The 19784-nt window shown below is 50.1% G+C and overlaps 1 protein-coding gene across 5 annotated transcripts in view; it reads left to right on the forward strand.

Moving 5' to 3' along the window:
- The window catches only part of ZMYM3 (zinc finger MYM-type containing 3), a 539665-nt gene that overhangs the window by 249368 nt on the left and 270513 nt on the right, over positions 1-19784 (forward strand). For all 5 annotated transcript variants that reach the window (XM_086918270.1, XM_086918269.1, XM_086918272.1 and 2 more), the window contains exons 15-17: positions 172-328; positions 7530-7645; positions 16196-16370. In XM_086918270.1, coding sequence (XP_086774396.1) covers positions 172-328; positions 7530-7645; positions 16196-16370 — 448 coding nt within the window. The remainder of the gene's footprint in view (positions 1-171; positions 329-7529; positions 7646-16195; positions 16371-19784) is intronic.

Genomic DNA, 19784 nt, shown 5'->3' on the forward strand with positions numbered 1-19784 from the left:
TGCTAAGCTTTTAGGCAGCAGAGGTTTTTGGAAAGTGGTCATTTGTATGGACCCAACTTAATTGGGTTTTGTGGTAAATGTAGAAACTGTACTCCTATTGATGTACCAGCCATGTTTTGGGGAGCATTGGCTGCGTTCCAAATCATCTCAGCACTATTTTTCATTTTTCAGAATTCTGTGAAACCCCGGCCTGCACAGCCACCCACACCCCCTCCTACACCTACGGCCCCAACGCCCCGAAAAAACAAAGCCGCCATGTGTAAACCTTTAATGACAAACCGAGGAGTCAGCTGCAAGGTGGAATCTAGGGCCAAGCTTTCCCAGACAGGTGGGTACAGCAAATGTGGGGGCTTAATTAATGGAGAAGGATGACAAGTGTTTGATACCTGTGTGCTGATTGATTGATTGATTGGTGGCAGTGCAAGAGACCACGGCCGAGTCACAGGCAGGAAAGTGTTTGGGCTGATGGGTAGCAGTGCGAGAGAGACCACAGCCGAGTCATAGGCAGGAAAGTGTTTGGGCTGATGGGGTAGCAGGTTGAGAGAGACCACAGCTGAGTCACAGGCAGGAAAGTATGTGAGCTGATGGGTAGCAGGGTGAGAGAGACCACAGCTGAGTCACAGGCAGGAAAGTGTTTGGGCTGATGGGTAGCAGTGCGAGAGAAACCACAGCCGAGTCATAGGCAGGAAAGTGTTTGGGCTGATGGGTAGCAGGGTGAGAGAGACCACAGCTGAGTCACAGGCAGGAAAGTATGTGAGCTGATGGGTAGCAGGGTGAGAGAGACCACAGCCGAGTCACAGGCAGGAAAGTGTTTGGGCTGATGGGGTAGCAGTGCAAGAGAGACCACAGCTGAGTCACAGGCAGGAAAGTATGTGAGCTGATGGGTGTGAGAAGTTGGCCCGATATGCAACGTTCGCTATTCTAGCGACCGCTATGTATCGTTCCAACGACCCTTATGGTGTTTGGTTGTAAGTCAACCTATAGACCAGCTATCCTAGTAGCGTGGATACGAGCAGTCTAAGGCTAAAGACTCGAGAGGGCGCGTTAAGCCAGCTGTTTACCACACATGTACCCCTTGAACACCCAGTGAAAGGACACCACACAAGTATTATGAAAATAAACAGGATATTTATTAAGATTCACAACAGCCCTGGACTCTTTATGAGGACAGGGTACTAAGCACAAACCAAATCTCTTAGGAAAATACTTCAAGTGCACAATTAAAACAAGTGTCCGAGGACACGGAAAGTTTAAGGTCTCGGGCGGACCCGATAAGGCAAGTCGGAAGCGAGGGACTCGGGACCCTAGAGTAAAGAGGCTATGCAGGCACCGAAATGCCGAGTTACCTAGCCACGAGGGCTGCGGCTGCACAAGTCTTACAGGCGTCGGGGTCTTCGCTGACGAGCCAGGAGCCGGAAGAAAAGGAGTTGCTGGCCGGCGACCAGTGATGAATAGTTCGTAGAGATCCAAGCCTGGATCAGAGATTGTTGATACCTGAAAGCAGAGGGGACCAAGTTCGTACTACTAGCCAGTAGTCAGAGGGTACCAGGATGGCACCGGTTGGCCGTCACCTCGACCAGGTGAGTGGGCGACGCTAGGCTCTGCAGTCTCACGGACCAGGAGGCGTTGTCGGCGACCACGGCGGAGGTGCGAGCTGTCCCACGAAGGATGATGCTGTCGGCGTCGCTGGGCCCAGGATGGGGCAACAAGCCTTGGCAGATCTCAGGGCCACGTGGTGGGCCTAAGATGGCGTCTTGAGTGGACCAGGAGGGTCCGGGGTGCTTCTCGCAAGGATGGAAGCAAGGGCCAGTCTGGAGCAACCAGACCAGCAGTGTTGATTGTCGGATGTCGTCACAGAAGGACACAAGCCAGCGGCGAGTGACCAGACAACGTGCTGAGCAGCGAGCAGAAGGGCCCCACGCAGATCGTGGAGATGCTGGGAGACTGCACTTCGGTGCTAGAGCGGCTCAGGGTCGGGGCTTCTCGGACCCCAGAGCACTCACCAGGGAATCGCTTCGATGGTCGTGCTGGTTTAAGAGCGTGCAGGTTCTGATGATGGCCGGTCCCTCGAGGTCTCGTCGCACCCACAGATCACAGCTGAGCTGATGACGTGGGTAGAGGTCAGAGGTGCCAGGGAAGCCGGTTCTCGTCGAGCTGGGCCGTCGGATCCTTGAGGAAGGACTTGCAGCAAACCGCAGAGTTCTTAGATGGTGCCCGCTGATGCAGGGTGACTACTCCTTAGTCACAAGGGAGAAATCTTGAGAAGAGTCTTGAGTGTCCTTTCGTAGAAAGTAGTTCTTGATTCAAAGATGATCTGATTTGGAAGGGTCCCCGCTCCGGCCGTTATTCTAAAGAAAGGGGTGGGTACATGACTAGGTCCGGCCCTAAGGGTGGGACCAGGAAGGGGTGTAGTTACACCCCTCTCCCCTGCCGGACTTTCCCCAGGCCAGGGCTGGCGCCCCTGGAACTGGTTCTGACCGGCAGATGCGTAGTGAGCACCGGGGTGCCACTCCGCAGTCACCTTCTCGCAAAAGCCCTACCTACCCAGAATACACAAACCCTGTCTGGGACGGTGCGAACACCGCCCTCGACAGGAAACCCTTTGTCCAAGCTCCCCTCACTGGAAGGACTCCCAGCAGCAGGAGGTCAGACTCGTGTCTGTGGTGGCAGCATCCATTTTGTGGAGCTGAGGCTTTAGTTAACTTTAACCGGGGTTCACAGTTACGTACATGTCGTGTCCCTCTAGAAGGGCGGAATGCTAACCTCGTCGCCAGAATTGGTGAGGGGGCAGCATCCCGATTCGTATGACACCTTACTCGACATGCCTTGATAACGCGACACCGGAGTTACCGATATGGTACGCGTTATCATGGAACAGCCATTGGGTCTTGGTTCCGCAGGCTGCAACCGGGCTCGGCTCGGGCCAGAACACAGTTCACACGAGCCCATGCACTCTGCCTTCAGGATTGTCAAGGCCTGCCATAGGAGTGACTGATAGGAACTCGGGTGTCCATTGTATGGTTAGATATAGGGCTACTACATCTATAGCAAAGTGTGATTACACGACTTCGCCCCAGCTGTCATGCAGCCAGTTGTGTCAAATTTAGGAGGCCAGCCAGGGGTGGCATAATACATGCTGCAGCCCCTGGCGGCCCTGGGTACACCTATGCCCTGCGTTACGGGGTCTGATAAGGTGGCCCAGTACCAATTGGTAAATGCACCTAGGGTACATATCGTAATTTAGAAAGAGAACAGCCAGGCTGTGGGTCTGATTGGCAGGCCCACAGCCAGAGAAAGTCGTAAACCAGTGAAACAAAAGCAAAAATCTGGGTGATCATAGGATTGCAGACCCTACTCTCCTACAATGGGTAGCAGGGTGAGAGAGACCACAGCCGAGTCACAGGCAGGAAAGTATGTGAGCTGATGGGTAGCAGGGTGAGAGAGACCTAAGCCGAGTCACAGGCAGGAAAGTATGTGAGCCGATGGGTAGCAGTGCAAGAGAGACCACAGCTGAGTCACAGGCAGGAAAGTGTTTGGGCTGATGGGTAGCAGGGTGAGCGAGACCACAGCTGAGTCACAGGCAGGAAAGTGTTTGGGCTGATGGGTAGCAGGGTGAGAGAGACCACAGCTGAGTCACAGGCAGGAAAGTATGTGAGCCGATGGGTAGCAGGGTGAGAGAGACCACAGCTGAGTCACAGGCAGGAAAGTATGTGAGCTGATGGGTAGCAGGGTGAGAGAGACCACAGCTGAGTCACAGGCAGGAAAGTATGTGAGCTGATGGGTAGCAGGGTGAGAGAGACCACAGCTGAGTCACAGGCAGGAAAGTGTTTGGGCTGATGGGTAGCAGGGTGAGAGAGACCACAGCTGAGTCACAGGCAGGAAAGTATGTGAGCCGATGGGTAGCAGGGTGAGAGAGACCACAGCTGAGTCACAGGCAGGAAAGTATGTGAGCTGATGGGTAGCAGTGCAAGAGAGACCACAGCTTAGTCACAGGCAGGAAAGTATGTGAGCTGATGGGTAGCAGGGTGAGAGAGACCACAGCCGAGTCACAGGCAGGAAAGTATGTGAGCTGATGGGTAGCAGGGTGAGAGAGACCTAAGCCGAGTCACAGGCAGGAAAGTATGTGAGCTGATGGGTAGCAGGGTGAGAGAGACCTAAGCCGAGTCACAGGCAGGAAAGTATGTGAGCCGATGGGTAGCAGGGTGAGAGCGACCACAGCTGAGTCACAGGCAGGAAAGTGTTTGGGCTGATGGGTAGCAGGGTGAGAGAGACCACAGCTGAGTCACAGGCAGGAAAGTATGTGAGCCGATGGGTAGCAGGGTGAGAGAGACCACAGCTGAGTCACAGGCAGGAAAGTGTTTGGGCTGATGGGGTAGCAGTGCATGAGAGACCACAGCCGAGTCACAGGCAGGAAAGTATGTGAGCTGATGGGTAGCAGGGTGAGAGAGACCACAGCTGAGTCACAGGCAGGAAAGTGTTTGGGCTGGTGGATAGCAGGGTGAGAGGAACCACAGCCGAGTCACAGGCAGGAAAGTATGTGAGCCGATGGGTAGCAGTGCAATAGAGACCACAGCCGAGTCACAGGCAGGAAAGTATGTGAGCTGATGGGTAGCAGGGTGAGAGAGACCTAAGCCGAGTCACAGGCAGGAAAGTATGTGAGCCGATGGGTAGCAGTGCAAGAGAGACCACAGCTGAGTCACAGGCAGGAAAGTATGTGAGCCGATGGGTAGCAGTGCAAGAGAGACCACAGCCGAGTCACAGGCAGGAAAGTATGTGAGCCGATGGGTAGCAGGGTGAGAGAGACCACAGCTGAGTCACAGGCAGGAAAGTGTTTGGGCTGATGGGTAGCAGGGTGAGAGAGACCACAGCTGAGTCACAGGCAGGAAAGTATGTGAGCCGATGGGTAGCAGGGTGAGAGAGACCACAGCTGAGTCACAGGCAGGAAAGTGTTTGGGCTGATGGGTAGCAGGGTGAGAGAGACCACAGCTGAGTCACAGGCAGGAAAGTATGTGAGCCGATGGGTAGCAGGGTGAGAGAGACCACAGCTGAGTCACAGGCAGGAAAGTATGTGAGCTGATGGGTAGCAGTGCAAGAGAGACCACAGCTGAGTCACAGGCAGGAAAGTATGTGAGCTGATGGGTAGCAGGGTGAGAGAGACCACAGCCGAGTCACAGGCAGGAAAGTATGTGAGCTGATGGGTAGCAGGGTGAGAGAGACCTAAGCCGAGTCACAGGCAGGAAAGTATGTGAGCCGATGGGTAGCAGGGTGAGAGCGACCACAGCTGAGTCACAGGCAGGAAAGTGTTTGGGCTGATGGGTAGCAGGGTGAGAGAGACCACAGCTGAGTCACAGGCAGGAAAGTATGTGAGCTGATGGGTAGCAGGGTGAGAGAGACCACAGCCGAGTCACAGGCAGGAAAGTATGTGAGCCGATGGGTAGCAGTGCATGAGAGACCACAGCCGAGTCACAGGCAGGAAAGTATGTGAGCTGATGGGTAGCAGGGTGAGAGAGACCACAGCTGAGTCACAGGCAGGAAAGTGTTTGGGCTGATGGGGTAGCAGTGCATGAGAGACCACAGCCGAGTCACAGGCAGGAAAGTATGTGAGCTGATGGGTAGCAGTGCGAGAGAGACCATAGCTGAGTCACAGGCAGGAAAGTGTTTGGGCTGGGGGATAGCAGGGTGAGAGGAACCACAGCTGAGTCACAGGCAGGAAAGTATGTGAGCTGATGGGTAGCAGGGTGAGAGAGACCACAGCCGAGTCACAGGCAGGAAAGTATGTGAGCCGATGGGTAGCAGTGCAATAGAGACCACAGCCGAGTCACAGGCAGGAAAGTATGTGAGCTGATGGGTAGCAGGGTGAGAGAGACCTAAGCCGAGTCACAGGCAGGAAAGTATGTGAGCTGATGGGTAGCAGTGCAATAGAGACCACAGCCGAGTCACAGGCAGGAAAGTATGTGAGCTGATGGGTAGCAGGGTGAGAGAGACCTAAGCCGAGTCACAGGCAGGAAAGTATGTGAGCCGATGGGTAGCAGGGTGAGAGCGACCACAGCTGAGTCACAGGCAGGAAAGTGTTTGGGCTGATGGGGTAGCAGTGCATGAGAGACCACAGCCGAGTCACAGGCAGGAAAGTATGTGAGCTGATGGGTAGCAGTGCGAGAGAGACCATAGCTGAGTCACAGGCAGGAAAGTGTTTGGGCTGGGGGATAGCAGGGTGAGAGGAACCACAGCTGAGTCACAGGCAGGAAAGTATGTGAGCTGATGGGTAGCAGGGTGAGAGAGACCACAGCCGAGTCACAGGCAGGAAAGTATGTGAGCCGATGGGTAGCAGTGCAATAGAGACCACAGCCGAGTCACAGGCAGGAAAGTATGTGAGCTGATGGGTAGCAGGGTGAGAGAGACCTAAGCCGAGTCACAGGCAGGAAAGTATGTGAGCTGATGGGTAGCAGTGCAATAGAGACCACAGCCGAGTCACAGGCAGGAAAGTATGTGAGCTGATGGGTAGCAGGGTGAGAGAGACCTAAGCCGAGTCACAGGCAGGAAAGTATGTGAGCCGATGGGTAGCAGTGCAAGAGAGACCACAGCTGAGTCACAGGCAGGAAAGTATGTGAGCCGATGGGTAGCAGTGCAAGAGAGACCACAGCTGAGTCACAGGCAGGAAAGTATGTGAGCTGATGGGTAGCAGTGCAAGAGAGACCACAGCCGAGTCACAGGCAGGAAAGTATGTGAGCTGATGGGTAGCAGTGCGAGAGAGACCATAGCTGAGTCACAGGCAGGAAAGTATGTAAGCTGATGGGTAGCAGGGTGAGAGCGACGCCAGCTGAGTCACAGGCAGGAAAGTGTTTGGGCTGATGGGTAGCAGTGCAAGAGAGACCACAGCCGAGTCACAGGCAGGAAAGTGTTTGGGCTGATGGGTAGCAGGGTGAGAGAGACCACAGCTGAGTCACAGGCAGGAAAGTGTTTGGGCTGATGGGGTAGCAGTGCGAGATACCGCAGCTGAATAACCGAAGGGAAAGTGCTGCTAAAATAATCTATTGCTAGTGGGCGTGGATGTGAGACCTGTTGTCGTAGCACCCTTGATCCCAGATGTTTAGTATGTTAAAGCTCATTCAGCAATTAGTTAACAGCCATGCTTCACCTTGCGGGCTTCGATCATTGCGTTGTATTTTTCCATAGATTTTATAAAAGAATGTCTTGGGTATGCAAATGTTCGAGTTTCTTATACTAGTGTTTCCCTGATGGTCATGTTTTCAGGATACTGAAATGTCAGTGCAGTAGTGAGCATCCAGTAAATTTTCTTTTGCTAACGGGTTACCTCCGACAAGTAGACTATGACCATTTTTAGCACATATCTTGACATAAGCAATGTGAGTATACAGTTATGGATGATTATAAGCTCTGTTTCCGGACAGATTTCTAAGACTAAGTAAGCATTCTACTCCAGCCGTTTTACGATGTTTAGGAACCACTTTATACATCCTATGTCGTCACAATGAAATTCTAAATATGTTTTTCTGCTTGTTCCTCTTCAGAGGAGGACTGGAAGCCACAGGTGATCGTGCTGCCAATTCCTGTCCCCATCTTCGTACCTGTGCCCATGCATATGTATTGCCAGAAAGTGCCGGTGCCCGTGTCGGTCCCTGTTCCGGTGAGTTACCAGACACAGAGCTGAGAATGGATCTGCACCCAAGATGCAGCTTGTGCTGTCAGCGCCGCAACGCCTCCCGGCAGTCGCACGCCTAATAAGTACATTTAACGGAACATAACTTCAGTTAATATCTGTAAGGAAATGACTTTTTTGCAGCGTGAATCTTTCTGGTTCCACTATGCTGTGCATTATTCCGCGGTCTCGTGGTTGGGTTCGGATTCGTAGTCTTTTCTTTTTTTTTTTGTAGCCCAGGTGGGCGTCGACGTCCCACCTTTCGGTGTATTTCCGGTGACGTCGGTACGCTTCCTGCGGAAGCACCCACTCTTGGGCGCCATCTTCAGATTCTTTTTTTCGCGGTTGGGTCTGGATCGTTCCTGAGAGGGCTCCAGACATTTTTGGAGAAAGAAGAAGAAAACACGCAGTTTTTGGACGAAAAACATTGGAGAAGACTTCAGGAGACTACATCATCGAGAAGATCGACGAAGGAGGGAAGGAAGTTCAAGAACTTCGAATCGAATTTCCATCGAGGAATGCGAGCGCAGGGGGCCCCCTGAACGCATGAGATGTACAAGACTCCTTTCAAGTTATGCGCAAACTGCCACCACAAGTACGCGCAGAAGGACCAGCACCCGGTTAGCAACCTCTGCCTACCGGTAAACTACAAGAGCAGCGACTGCAACGCCTGCTCCGCCTTTATGCCAAAAACTCTTCGAGTTCGAGCGAGGCCGAGAGTAGCCAACGCCACGATGCAGGGCAAGGGCCAGCCTCCATCCCTTCGAGACCTGGTCCTATCTTCAGATGAAGGAGACAACAACGCTGCCGAAGACGACGGCTACACAGTCGTAGAGACAGATATTACAAAGACTCCAAAGATGGTAGGAGACTCTACGGCCCCATAAGCCCTGAGAGACCCGGAGTCTCGAAAGATCGAGGGAAAATCCTCGAAAGCTCCGGCGCCAAAACCCAAGCCCAGTGGATCCTCTGAGAAGGAGTCCCCGGCGCCGAGAGCTGAAGAACAGCTAAAGCCGTCGAAAAACGTCTCCGAAAAGGAACGTCCAACACCGAGGGAGAATGACCCAAAAAAGGCCCCAGCGCCGACGCCGATGATAAGCTCGGCGCTGCAACCTTCGACACCAAAAATAGGTTTGGTGCCGAATTTACCGCAGAAGAGACCGGCCGAACCATTGGACACAGATCTGGCTGCCGAAATGGAGGAGAAGAAGAGGCGTCTCGAAGCAACGAAAAAAGGATTTCGACGCCGGGATGAAAGACTACATAATCCTGACGAAGCCCAAGCCACAGGTGCACGAGGTGGAAGAGGATGAAGTCGAGGAACAGTCGGAGGATGTCGAAACATTCGACGAACCGAACGAAGACGAGGCCGCCTTTGACTACTATGAGGAGGACGACGACCGCAGGACGCTCCTGGGTTCGGCGACCTCGGAAAGTCAGGAGATCGACTGGCAAGAGGTCGACACAGAGTCCTGAAGAAAGCGTCGACTCTTATCCTTCGAGGCCTTCGCCGCCAAATGACATTGGGGTGTACAACAGTCATCAGGAATGCAGTGGCCGTCTTCAAGGTGAAACTCGACGAAGAGCAGCAGAAGGCTGACTTCCTCCTCGAGACATTGCTCCCCACACAGACCAGGAGCCAGTACCTGCCAATGCTGGAAAGTGTCATGGCACAAGGGAAAGAAGCTTCAAGGAGCCGGCTACATGCAAGGCAGTCACCCCAAGGACTGAAAAGAAGTATAAACATTCATCCAAGGAGCCATCCTATATCCAGGGCACGGTCTCAGCTGACTCAATCATTGCTGCCACGGCAAGGAAGAGGGCTAATGTGCCTAGTACCTCAGGGCCACCTCAAGACAAGGGGAGCAAGAGGATGGACTTGGTAGGGAGAAGAATTGAAAGGAATGCTGCGATGCACTGGCGAATGGCCAATTCCAACGCACTACTAAACAGGCATCAGTACCAAATCATGGAGGAACTGGGCAAGTTGATACAAAATATGCCTCAGGAATTCAGAGACAGAGCTGAAAACCTAGTTGAAGAGGGGAAGAATGTGGCAAACTCTTGCATCAAGATAGCTCTGGACGGAGCTGACACCTCCAGTAGGCTCATGATGATGGGCATCACAAAAAGAACAAAAAACAAACACTTTAATAAGAGGGTCCAAGGGCGAATTTAACGACTCACCTTAGGTACATGCCCCAAAACAGTCTCTCAATACACAAAAGAGTACCTAAAGGTCGAAGAAACCACTCAACTGTGGACGCAGCTCCAACACCATACAGACAACTTAGTGGGAACCAACAAAGTGAACTAAGTGTGATAGTATTTGAGTTAAGACTCAAGGGCATAGGGAAAAATTCCCATCAGAAACCACACTGTACCGCCCTCTTTTGCATCATTTGGGTACTCCTTGCCCAGGAGACATAACACACGGCTAGTTGTTATCTTAGCCGTAGTCAAATGTGCATGAAGTGTACTTATAAAGGGAGGTCGTGTAAAAGTTTACAGTGTTGGTGTGGCTAATGAAAAAGCAGTGGCTCCCCAGACAGCTCGGAAGACTGCCGGGAGACACCGACGGACAGAGCGGTGCTCCTCTAAACCTGAGCTGCAGCCAGGTGGGGTGAAGCGCAACAACGCAACAACCACAACAAATGGTATGTGGTTGTACTAACACTCTGGATGTTTCAGGTGATATGTTTTTTTATCTTTCACATAAAAAGCAGTAGTTATGTTACAACGGGTCCTGAAGAAGGCATGAAAAATGTTCGTTGATATGCTGAAACATGTTGACCACTACTGATCACGGATATTTTGTTAAATCTGTGTTTGCACTGAGTTTTTAGAGTTGGAAGTCTGCGGGATACCAATAAATCATTTATATCCACCTAGCCTATCTAATTTTAAGTATTGCACCTTTCACTATTTTCACTCACTTTCACACTGCTTTTTCATTAGCCACACCAACACTGTAAACTTTTATGGTCACAAGCAACAGGGCGTTGGGAGGATCTAGTGGTTGTAACGCACGCAGTGCAGAAAGAAATGGCATGGTGGAACATGGGGAACCTGACAAGGGGAAAACCTCTAACGCCGCCAACGCCAACGGTGACCATCGCCACAGATGCATCCCAGAAGGGATGGGGAGCTCACATGGAGAAACTCAGAGTGAGGGGTCTGTGGACACCTTCAGATGCAGTAAAACACATCAATGTCCTGGAGTTGAAGACAGTTTTCCTTGCTATAAAAGCCTTCCAGACAAAACTGTACAACCAGAGGGTGTTGATCCAGACGGACAACACAACAGCGATGTTCTACATCAACAAGCAGGGTGGAACACAATCGGCCACTCTTTCGAAGCTGGCGCAGGAGATATGGGCTTGGGCCATCCCTCTCAACATAGACCTGCTAGCCATACATCTGCCAGGGAAGGACAACGTAGAAGCAGATTGGTTCAGCAGACAGACATCGGCAACCCACGTATGGGAGCTCAATGCACAGGAGATGAGAAGGCTGTTCGACAGGTGGGGGACACCGTCGGTGGACCTATTTGCAACACGCCTAAATGCAAAATGCCGAAGCTTCGCATCCAGGCTGCCCGTGGAGGGGTCCCTGGGGAATGCCCTATGGATGGACTGGTCGAGGGCATTTGCCTACGCTTTTCCCCAGATACTGCTGATGCACAAAGTCCTCAGCAAGTGCAGAGCGAGCAACATGACACTGATACTGGTCGCACCACAATGGCCCAGGCAGATATGGTATTCTCAGATCATGGAGATGGCACAGAGCGTACCCCACAGATTCGGAAGGAGAAGGGACCTGCTCTCCATGCACAACGGAGAGGTACTGCACCCAGAGCCAGAGAGCCTGAGCCTTGTAGCGTGGCTCCTGAGGACATAGAATTTGCGCATCTGAAACTACCAGAGAGCACGCTGAGGGTACTTCGGGAGGTACGAATGCCCAGCATGCAAAAGTGCTATGTAATAAAAATAGAAGAGATTCACTCTATGGTGCAGGAGAGAGAAGCTGCACAATAAGATGCAAAGGGACTCAACGGTGCTAAGATACCTCACGCACCTACTAGACAAGAAACTAAGCTCATCCTCCTTGAGAGTTCACTTAGCAGCAATAGTCGCTTACACAAGAGTGGAGACGTGTAAGAGTTTCTTCACCTCACAAGTGGTTAAAAGATTCCTGGATGGAGCTAAGAGGATTGCGCCTACACAGAGGGTGCCACCACCTGCATGGAACCTTAACTTGGTCCTAACAGAACTGATGAAACATCCTTTCGAACCAATTCACAAAGCTTCCCAGAGAGGCTAACAATTGAAACAGCTTTCCTGGTAGCAATCACCTTGCTGCGCAGGGTAAGCAAACTTCAGGCTTTAACGTTACAGGAACCTGACATCCAAATTCACAATGATAGGGTGGTAATGAGAACGTACCCACACTTCATGCCGAAGGTGGTGTCAAGGTTCCACATGAATCAAACCATACAAATACCAAGTTTCTTCCAGAAACCGACAACACGCGCTGAACGAGCTCTTCACACCCTAGACGCCAAAAGGGCTGTCATGCACTACATTGAAAGGACAAAGGAACATAAGAAAACAAAGCAATTCTTTGTTTTCTTCGCAAAGAGTTTCATGGGAAAACCAGTAACTAAAGGAACAATTGCGAGATGGATCGCACAGACAATACAATTCTGCCACAAGCAGGCAGGGGAAGAACTGGCAGGAGGGACACAGGCCCACTCTACCAGGAAAAGGGAGCTACAATAGCTTTCCTGGCCAACACACCCATTCATGACATATGCCTGGCGGCAAAATGGGCTTCAGTGCACACGTTCACAAAGCACTACTGCGGGGATATACAGATGAACAAGGAAGCACAAGTCGGACAAAAGGTGCTTCAACGCATATTCAATAACCAACGCTCATTTTCCACCCAGCCGCCACAAAAATGAGAAACCGCTACAAAGTCTATGCACAGCATAGTGAATCCAGAAAGATTCACGCTGCAAAACGAATAGTTTCTTACCTGTCGGTGTAGTTTTGCAGCTTGAAGATCTTTCTGGATTCACTAGCGAACCCACCCACCTCCGTCAGAAAGATGAGGCTAGAGAGGAAGGGGGTTGAAAAAATGGACAATTACTTGAACAAACAAACCTTGAAGGTTAAAGCGGTGAATGACTTACTAGAACATTTCCATTACTTCGGTAACAGAACAAACATGAGAAAAAAAGAATCCGAAGATGGCGCACAAGACTGGGTACTTCCGCAGGAAGCGTGCTGACGTCACTGGCAAGACACCGAAAGGTGGGACGTCGATGCCTACCTGTGCTAAGGAAAAAAAAAAAGAAAAGACTACGATTCCGGACCCAACCACAAGACCGCGGAATACTGCACAGCATAGTGAATCCAGAAAGATCTTCAAGCTGCAAAACTACACAGACAGGTGAGAAACTATTCGTTTTGCTGGATTGCACCCGCTTTTGGCCTCCACTTTTTGCTAGATTTAGTGCTCGTTAACGGACTATGAACACTAGGTCACTTAATTCCAGGGCCCAGTGAATGTGGTCTGATCCCTAAAGTATGTGTGTAATTGGCTAAAAACAAAAGCCTAACGATGAACCCTTCTTGCTAGCAGCACCTAACCACCTATCTCCCCAAGTATTTGTTTTCCCCTAGATTACAATTGGGGTTTGTGTGCACACTGACTGGCACCCACCGTAACTGTGCCTATTCCCTAGGGAACTAGATTCAAAATGAACAACCGCATAGGTGCACCACAAAGTTCTGCAAACAACAATATTGTAAGTATAATGAATCGCGAGAGATGACGTTTTCTTGTCTTTCAAAGTTCTTTATTTTCAAAATAAGCACCATACAGCCGATGCGTTTCGTCCCTTTGGGACTTCTTCAGGGCTTGTAAATTGGAAGAGAGTGCTTCCAAGTAAATCGTCAAAGGAAAAATTCCATACGGCTCCTTTCACCAAATGTTAACTCATAAGAGATGAGGGCATGAACTAGATGTTCTAAGACGATTAATCTACTTCTGGTCTTGAGGAGTACTGAGAGTGATACGGAAGTCCTAGAGTGGTGTGCAAACTCTGATGAGAGTCTTGCCACGAAGTGGAAGTGAGTTTGTAAAAGATCGAGGCAATCTGTCTTGGCTTATACTGTCCTCTAGGTATCCAACTCTTTGCACTATCTGGGCAGAAATGTTGGAATTGGTAGCCTGTCAGGTCGATCGTGATACACCGTCCTGTGGCAAAAATTCTCCAGGAAGGCCCCGTCTAGACTCCAATCCGTACTCCGGTGAGCCTAGTGTGTAATTGGCTATTACCTGATTGGCTTATTTAACTTACCTACAAGTTTCTAGTGGATGGTACTCTTTGTACCCAGTGCGTGCAAGTTAAATCCACTAGTGGAGTGCACGCTAATGGCGCCACCACTACGGGGACAAAGAAAAAACACCACTCTAGGCCTGCTCCTGCAGCTTAGCATGGCGGTTTCAAAACTGGCAATTTGCGAGGCCTAAACCTAGCTTTTGAATTGCTGTACATCACCCCTAAGTTCGGCTCCAAGTGCCCAGACGGTACGGTACATGGTATTTATTTGGGGAGAGGATGTGGCCTAACGGGTAGGGCAGTTGACCTTAAATCTTGGGGACGACGCTCAACATCCTGTGATTCTGGGAAAATCACTTAATCTCCCCGTGCTCAACAAAAATTAATGTGTCTTTATGTAACGCAACTAGTGTCCATCTAAAGTGCTCAGATAGCGGATTCCTTTGGGTCAAGTTTGCGCTTTATAAAACTCCGGAAATAAAACCTTTTCTGAAGTAATCCTCAGCTGTGATGTGGTAGCCTGGTGGGAGATGTGAATTGCTCTCAGGAAAGGGAATAAGAGATGTGACCTCCTCCTGACTGGTTGGCCAGGGGGATGTTGTCACCAACTGCACAAGCTTCAAAGGGGCAGTCCCTGTCACTGGCAGATGTAACTCACACAGGCCTGCCCCTTTGGTTGTCTAAGTATCGTGAGTGGCACCAATGCCAGTTGGGATAAATCCTGTTCCAGAACCGGGGAAGGAGTGGGTGTTATCCTTATTTCCCTAGCCACACCACAGAGGTGTGCCCAGAACTCTGACTCTGGAAAGGAAGATTAGGACATCTTGGATTTGGGCAGAGAGAATCACTGTGCCATTGTTTGGTGCCAAACCCCAGGAAGTGATGTAAGAGTGTGTAGGGTTGCCTGTGGGAATCTTACTGCTATTGCTCATCCACAAGCATGTGCCAGGCATAAAAGCTACACCCCTGACTACCCTCCTCAGAACACTGCTAGACCTGTGGAAAAGAGGAAGTCTGCACCTGCTGAACCAAAGGACTGGGACTCTAAAGAAGGACACAGCCTGCTGTTAAAGAGAGAAACTCAGGGGCTGCACCTGGTTCCACTCAAACCCAGGACAGAAGGTTGGACTCCATGGACTTGTTGGCTAGCCTCCTGTTGAGTATCAGGAACTCAAAAGCTGCAAGAAACCTGCAGCGAAGAAGAGCTCAGCTGACCAGTTCCAACTGGACCCCACTGATGGCTTCTGGGAGATTGAGTCCTAACTCGCCAAGTGGTGCCCAGAAGGTCCTGGACCCTTGACTTGTGTTAGAGTTCACCCTCAAGATTGCGGAAGTGGACACTTAGTAATGTTTTCCTCAAAGAACCAGAGTCCACCATTGGACTGCTGTCGGACCGTAGCTGCCAGCGTTGCATCACCCGTTAGATACAGCTTGCCGATATGACCTGCCGAAAGCAGCTCAACTTCAAGAAAAGTTTCTATGTTTGAATCTGGAAGATTACGTGGGACCAATGATGAGCAGCACCCTGCTGTCAAAGAGTCCTTCGTAGATCCTGCCAGTCACGCCGACAATCTAATTCCTCCCAAAATAGACTAAGTCAGTAGGTAAACTTTTCACCAGAGTGAAGATGGTTCTTGTAGCTGACCTACGCTCACTTGCGGTCAGCCTTAACTTTTCACTTTGACCCTGTTTAGATACCCAGGGTTGGCACTTTGTGCTTTTTATCGATAGGAAACTCTAAACCGTCGAAAATACTATCTCTGGCTCCCCTGTTGCGATTTTGATGGCTATTCCCTCCGTAAAATTTATACAATCTTTATAAATTTCAGTGGCTTTTTATTGTATTGTATTTTCAACGTATTAACTGTTTTGGCATTGATAAATGTTTTCCACTTATAGAGTTAAGCTCGACTGCTCTGTGTCCCAGATGCCCAGGACTGAGCTAATGTTTAAATTAAAGTAATATACCTGGACCAGATACAAAATAATGACTTTAATACTTGGTGAGGTCTGAGACCCACCCCAACTACTTTCTTACAGTATCCCTTGTAAAGTAAACCATATCTCAGTGTTCGGAATTACAAGGTTGTTTTTTAGTTGTTGAATTAAGTTGTATATTTTGATTAGTGTCCTCATGAGATCGCATCTGGCGTTAAACTGTACTGCCTCTTTTTCATCTCTGACAGGTGCCTGTGCCAATGTTCCTGCCCACCACGCTAGAAAACACAGACAAGATTGTGGAGGCAATTGAAGAGTTGAAGGGGAAGATCCCGTCCAACCCTCTGGAGGCGGATATCCTTGCAATGGCTGAGATGATTGCGGAGGCAGAGGAGCTGGACAAGGCATCCTCAGACCTTTGTGGTAAGAGTGCTTTGGAATTCACGGGATTAAGGAGCTTCAGTTAGTGGAGCAGTTCTGCCGGGGCTGGAAAATAAGTGGGAAAGTTCAAAGGAGGTTTTAAAAGAATTCCCACTTGATCAGATCATAGCAGTAAGTATTTCTTTTCATATTGGGCAACCATGCAGTAAAGAAGTGCTCATTGCACAAGGTGCCTCTAAGTTGGGACGTGAGTTTCTATACACTGGCCTACTTAGAATGTTCCACCCTGTTCAGCGAGAACTGGGTAACTCATGCTAGAGTGTGTTGAAAGCTCTCATAGCTTTTCTTGCTCCCTAGCACTATATTTCTTTCAACCATTCTAAGTTGTTATACTCCTATGCAGTTGCATTCTATGAAAGGATTGAATTTGTTTTGGGTTTTGTGTAATGTGTGCCTGGATTTAATAAGCAGCAGGGAACTGAACAAAGTGGTGAGAAGTACAACTTGCATGTCATTTAAACTGTGCATGAAGGTTAAGTCCTCTGCACAGGGTGACGTTTATGGTGTAGGGGTAGAGGGCTTTTGGCAGAAGTTGCATAGACCTACTATGGTTGACCTTGAAGCAGGACTGCAGTGCCCCCTTCGATTAGCACCTAACTGTGGAAGATTGGCTAGATACTAATGAGGTTTCCACACTTAGGAGACCTACAATCAAGTGTATTGAGAAGACCGTGAAATCTCTGCTAGGTTGATGTGGTCTGGTGGGAAACAAGGCTGACATCATCCTGTGAAAACCTGCATACGGCCTTCTGCAGTGAGTTGATCCAGAGACAAGTTGTTGGAGGTCAAGAGCCTCAAAGTTAAAGATGAGCAATGAGGTGCGATGCACTTCCGGCTTCTCAAACCAGGTGTTTGTCACCCAAGATGCATAGATTTTGGTGGGCAATGAGAACATCTGAGGAAGAATCTAGGGAGACATCTTGAAAGGCCGTATTGTAACAGACCAGTTGGCAGATGAGCACAAAAAAGAAGGCAAATAAAGTTGCATTGAATAAACAATGCATAGATAACGTTCTCCAGTATTAGGGTGTCTTTCATAGATTCACATGCCTGAATATTCCCCGTCGTCTAAGTGGGAGTCCCACGGTAAATAAAATAGCAATAACATACCAACATCATATGTATGTAAATACATAACACATAAAATAATACTAGAAAATACATAGTAAATACTTAAAAACAATTCCTACATAGGAAAACATGGTAGAGAGATAAAACACTTGTAACATATTCCTGTCATTATGTTAGTCCAAACTACAGCAAATCAGGCGCCAGCACCCTTCCAGAACCTTCTCCTCAGAGCTCAGACCCTCAGATTTACGTCCGCACGTCGTGTGAAGGGAGTCTCCCTGAGCTCTGCTCAGTTTTCTCAACTTATTCAAGTTTTCCAGTCTTCTCAGCATGTCGGATGCAGAAAGTTTGCAGTCTGGACCTTCTAAAGCAACCTCCAAGTGTAGTAGTGGGCAGGATATGCCTTCTCCTTTTCTAAAAAGAAAGAAACTTTCCCTGTCTGTGGCTCCTGCGGTGTCATCACCACCTCCTACTACCTCTACACCCACGAGACCTGGCTCTCAGGCGTCTTCTGCTGCCTCCCATCATGTTTCTGCTCTGCAACATGTTTCATCGTCGACGATCGTCCCGATGACGAGATCTGCTGTCTCCGGATCATCGACGGCGACAGTGACGACGACAACAGCCTCTGGATCGTCGTCGACGGCAACGTAGACGTCTTCCATGTCGACTAAGGCATCGCTTAGCTTGAACTGTCTCGTCGACGATACCTATTGCCTTGTCGTCGACGAAGAAATCTGCTTCATCGTCAGCAAAATCATCGTCGACGAAAGCTCACAAGAAATCTTCTTCGTCGTCTGTCCCGTCGACGACAACTCAGTCGATGGCGGCTTCATCAACGCCGACGACTTCGTCGACGAGCTTACCGTCTACGATGGTTCCGTCGACGGTGGATCCTTCTGCAGCGACCTCGTTGACGCCTCTGCCATCGTCGGCACCGGCGACGACACCGTCGACGGTGGTTCCTTCTTCATTTGCTTCATTGCCTTTGGTGCCCTTGTCTTCCACCGGGTCTGGCTCTTCCGCCGCCAAACCCTTGCATCATCCTTGTCAGCGGCCAGTTGACCAGCTATCCATCCCAGATCCACAGCCTCCCTCGCCCATGTTTGCCACGGGCTCTGAGCAGGACTCTGACTCTGACAAAGATGTGGATCATTCCTTCAGAGTGGCACGTAGTCCTTCGGATTTGATTATCAAGTGCCAGGATTATGGTGATGATGATGATGACGCCCAATTTTCTCAGGCAGAAGAACATTCTGTGCAGGTGCCAACTACGACATTGCCTTTGCCGCTCATCTCAAATCTCCAACATATGTTGGATGACTACAACCGGCGTTTCCCGCCCTCTCCACAGGGTCCGCCTGTGCCTCATGTGGCTGCGGTGGCTCCTGTCACTGTTCCACAACCACAGCCACCAACACCTTCTCCACAAGTTCAGACTTCAGTGAAAATACACACAACGGTGTACCCTGACGACGTCATTCCAGAACGGGAAGATGTTGAAATTCACGATGATGATGATGATGATGACGACGCCACCCACATGGCGGAGTGGGCCAACTACCAAATCCAGACGCCTTCCCCTCCTCCGGTTGAGCCGGGGATTCGCCTCCGGTGGATATTGCAAGATTCCAACAGCTGACGGATAGAGCGGCCCAGCGCTTCAAGCTGCCCAGAGTCCAGAGGGAGGAGGACTGTTTCCTCTATGATTTTAAAAATCAACCATTCAAGCAAGTCCTCACTATACCCATCATAGATGTTATATGGACTGAAGGGGTAAAGTTAATGCAAACTCAAAATTCACTATCAGCACAACTGCCTTGCCTTGAGAAAAAATACAAGGCTCCCATTGGTTCTCCATCGTGCCTTGTTGCTCATCCAAATCCTGACTCAGTGGTCACTCAAGCTGCACAACGTTGTTCCCGTAATCCGACATCTCCAATTACGGTTCCTCCGGATCGGGAGGGTCGTCGCCTGGACGCTATTGGACGCAAATTCTCCACTATGGCATTCACTACAGTGAGGGCGCCTAATGCTTTAGCCATCTTAGGCCGCTACGACCGCCAGATGTGGTCGGACTTGTCTGCCCTGGTGGCCCTCATCCCTCCCTGATGCTTCCAAGGCGTAAGCCTTAAAGATTCTGCAGGACGGAGAGAGGACATCGGAGGAAATTATTGATTGCGCAGTTGACATTGCGTGCATTGGCTTTCGTCAGCTTGCTGGGGCAGCGGTCTTGCGGAGGCAGGGCTGGTTACGGTCACCCTCTTTCCGCCAGGAAGTACAAGCCAAAATCCTGGATATGCCGTAAGACGGTGAGTTGCTTTT

Source organism: Lissotriton vulgaris, chromosome 4_1 (genome assembly GCF_964263255.1).
Source record: "Lissotriton vulgaris chromosome 4_1, aLisVul1.2, whole genome shotgun sequence".
NCBI lineage: Eukaryota > Metazoa > Chordata > Amphibia > Caudata > Salamandridae > Lissotriton > Lissotriton vulgaris.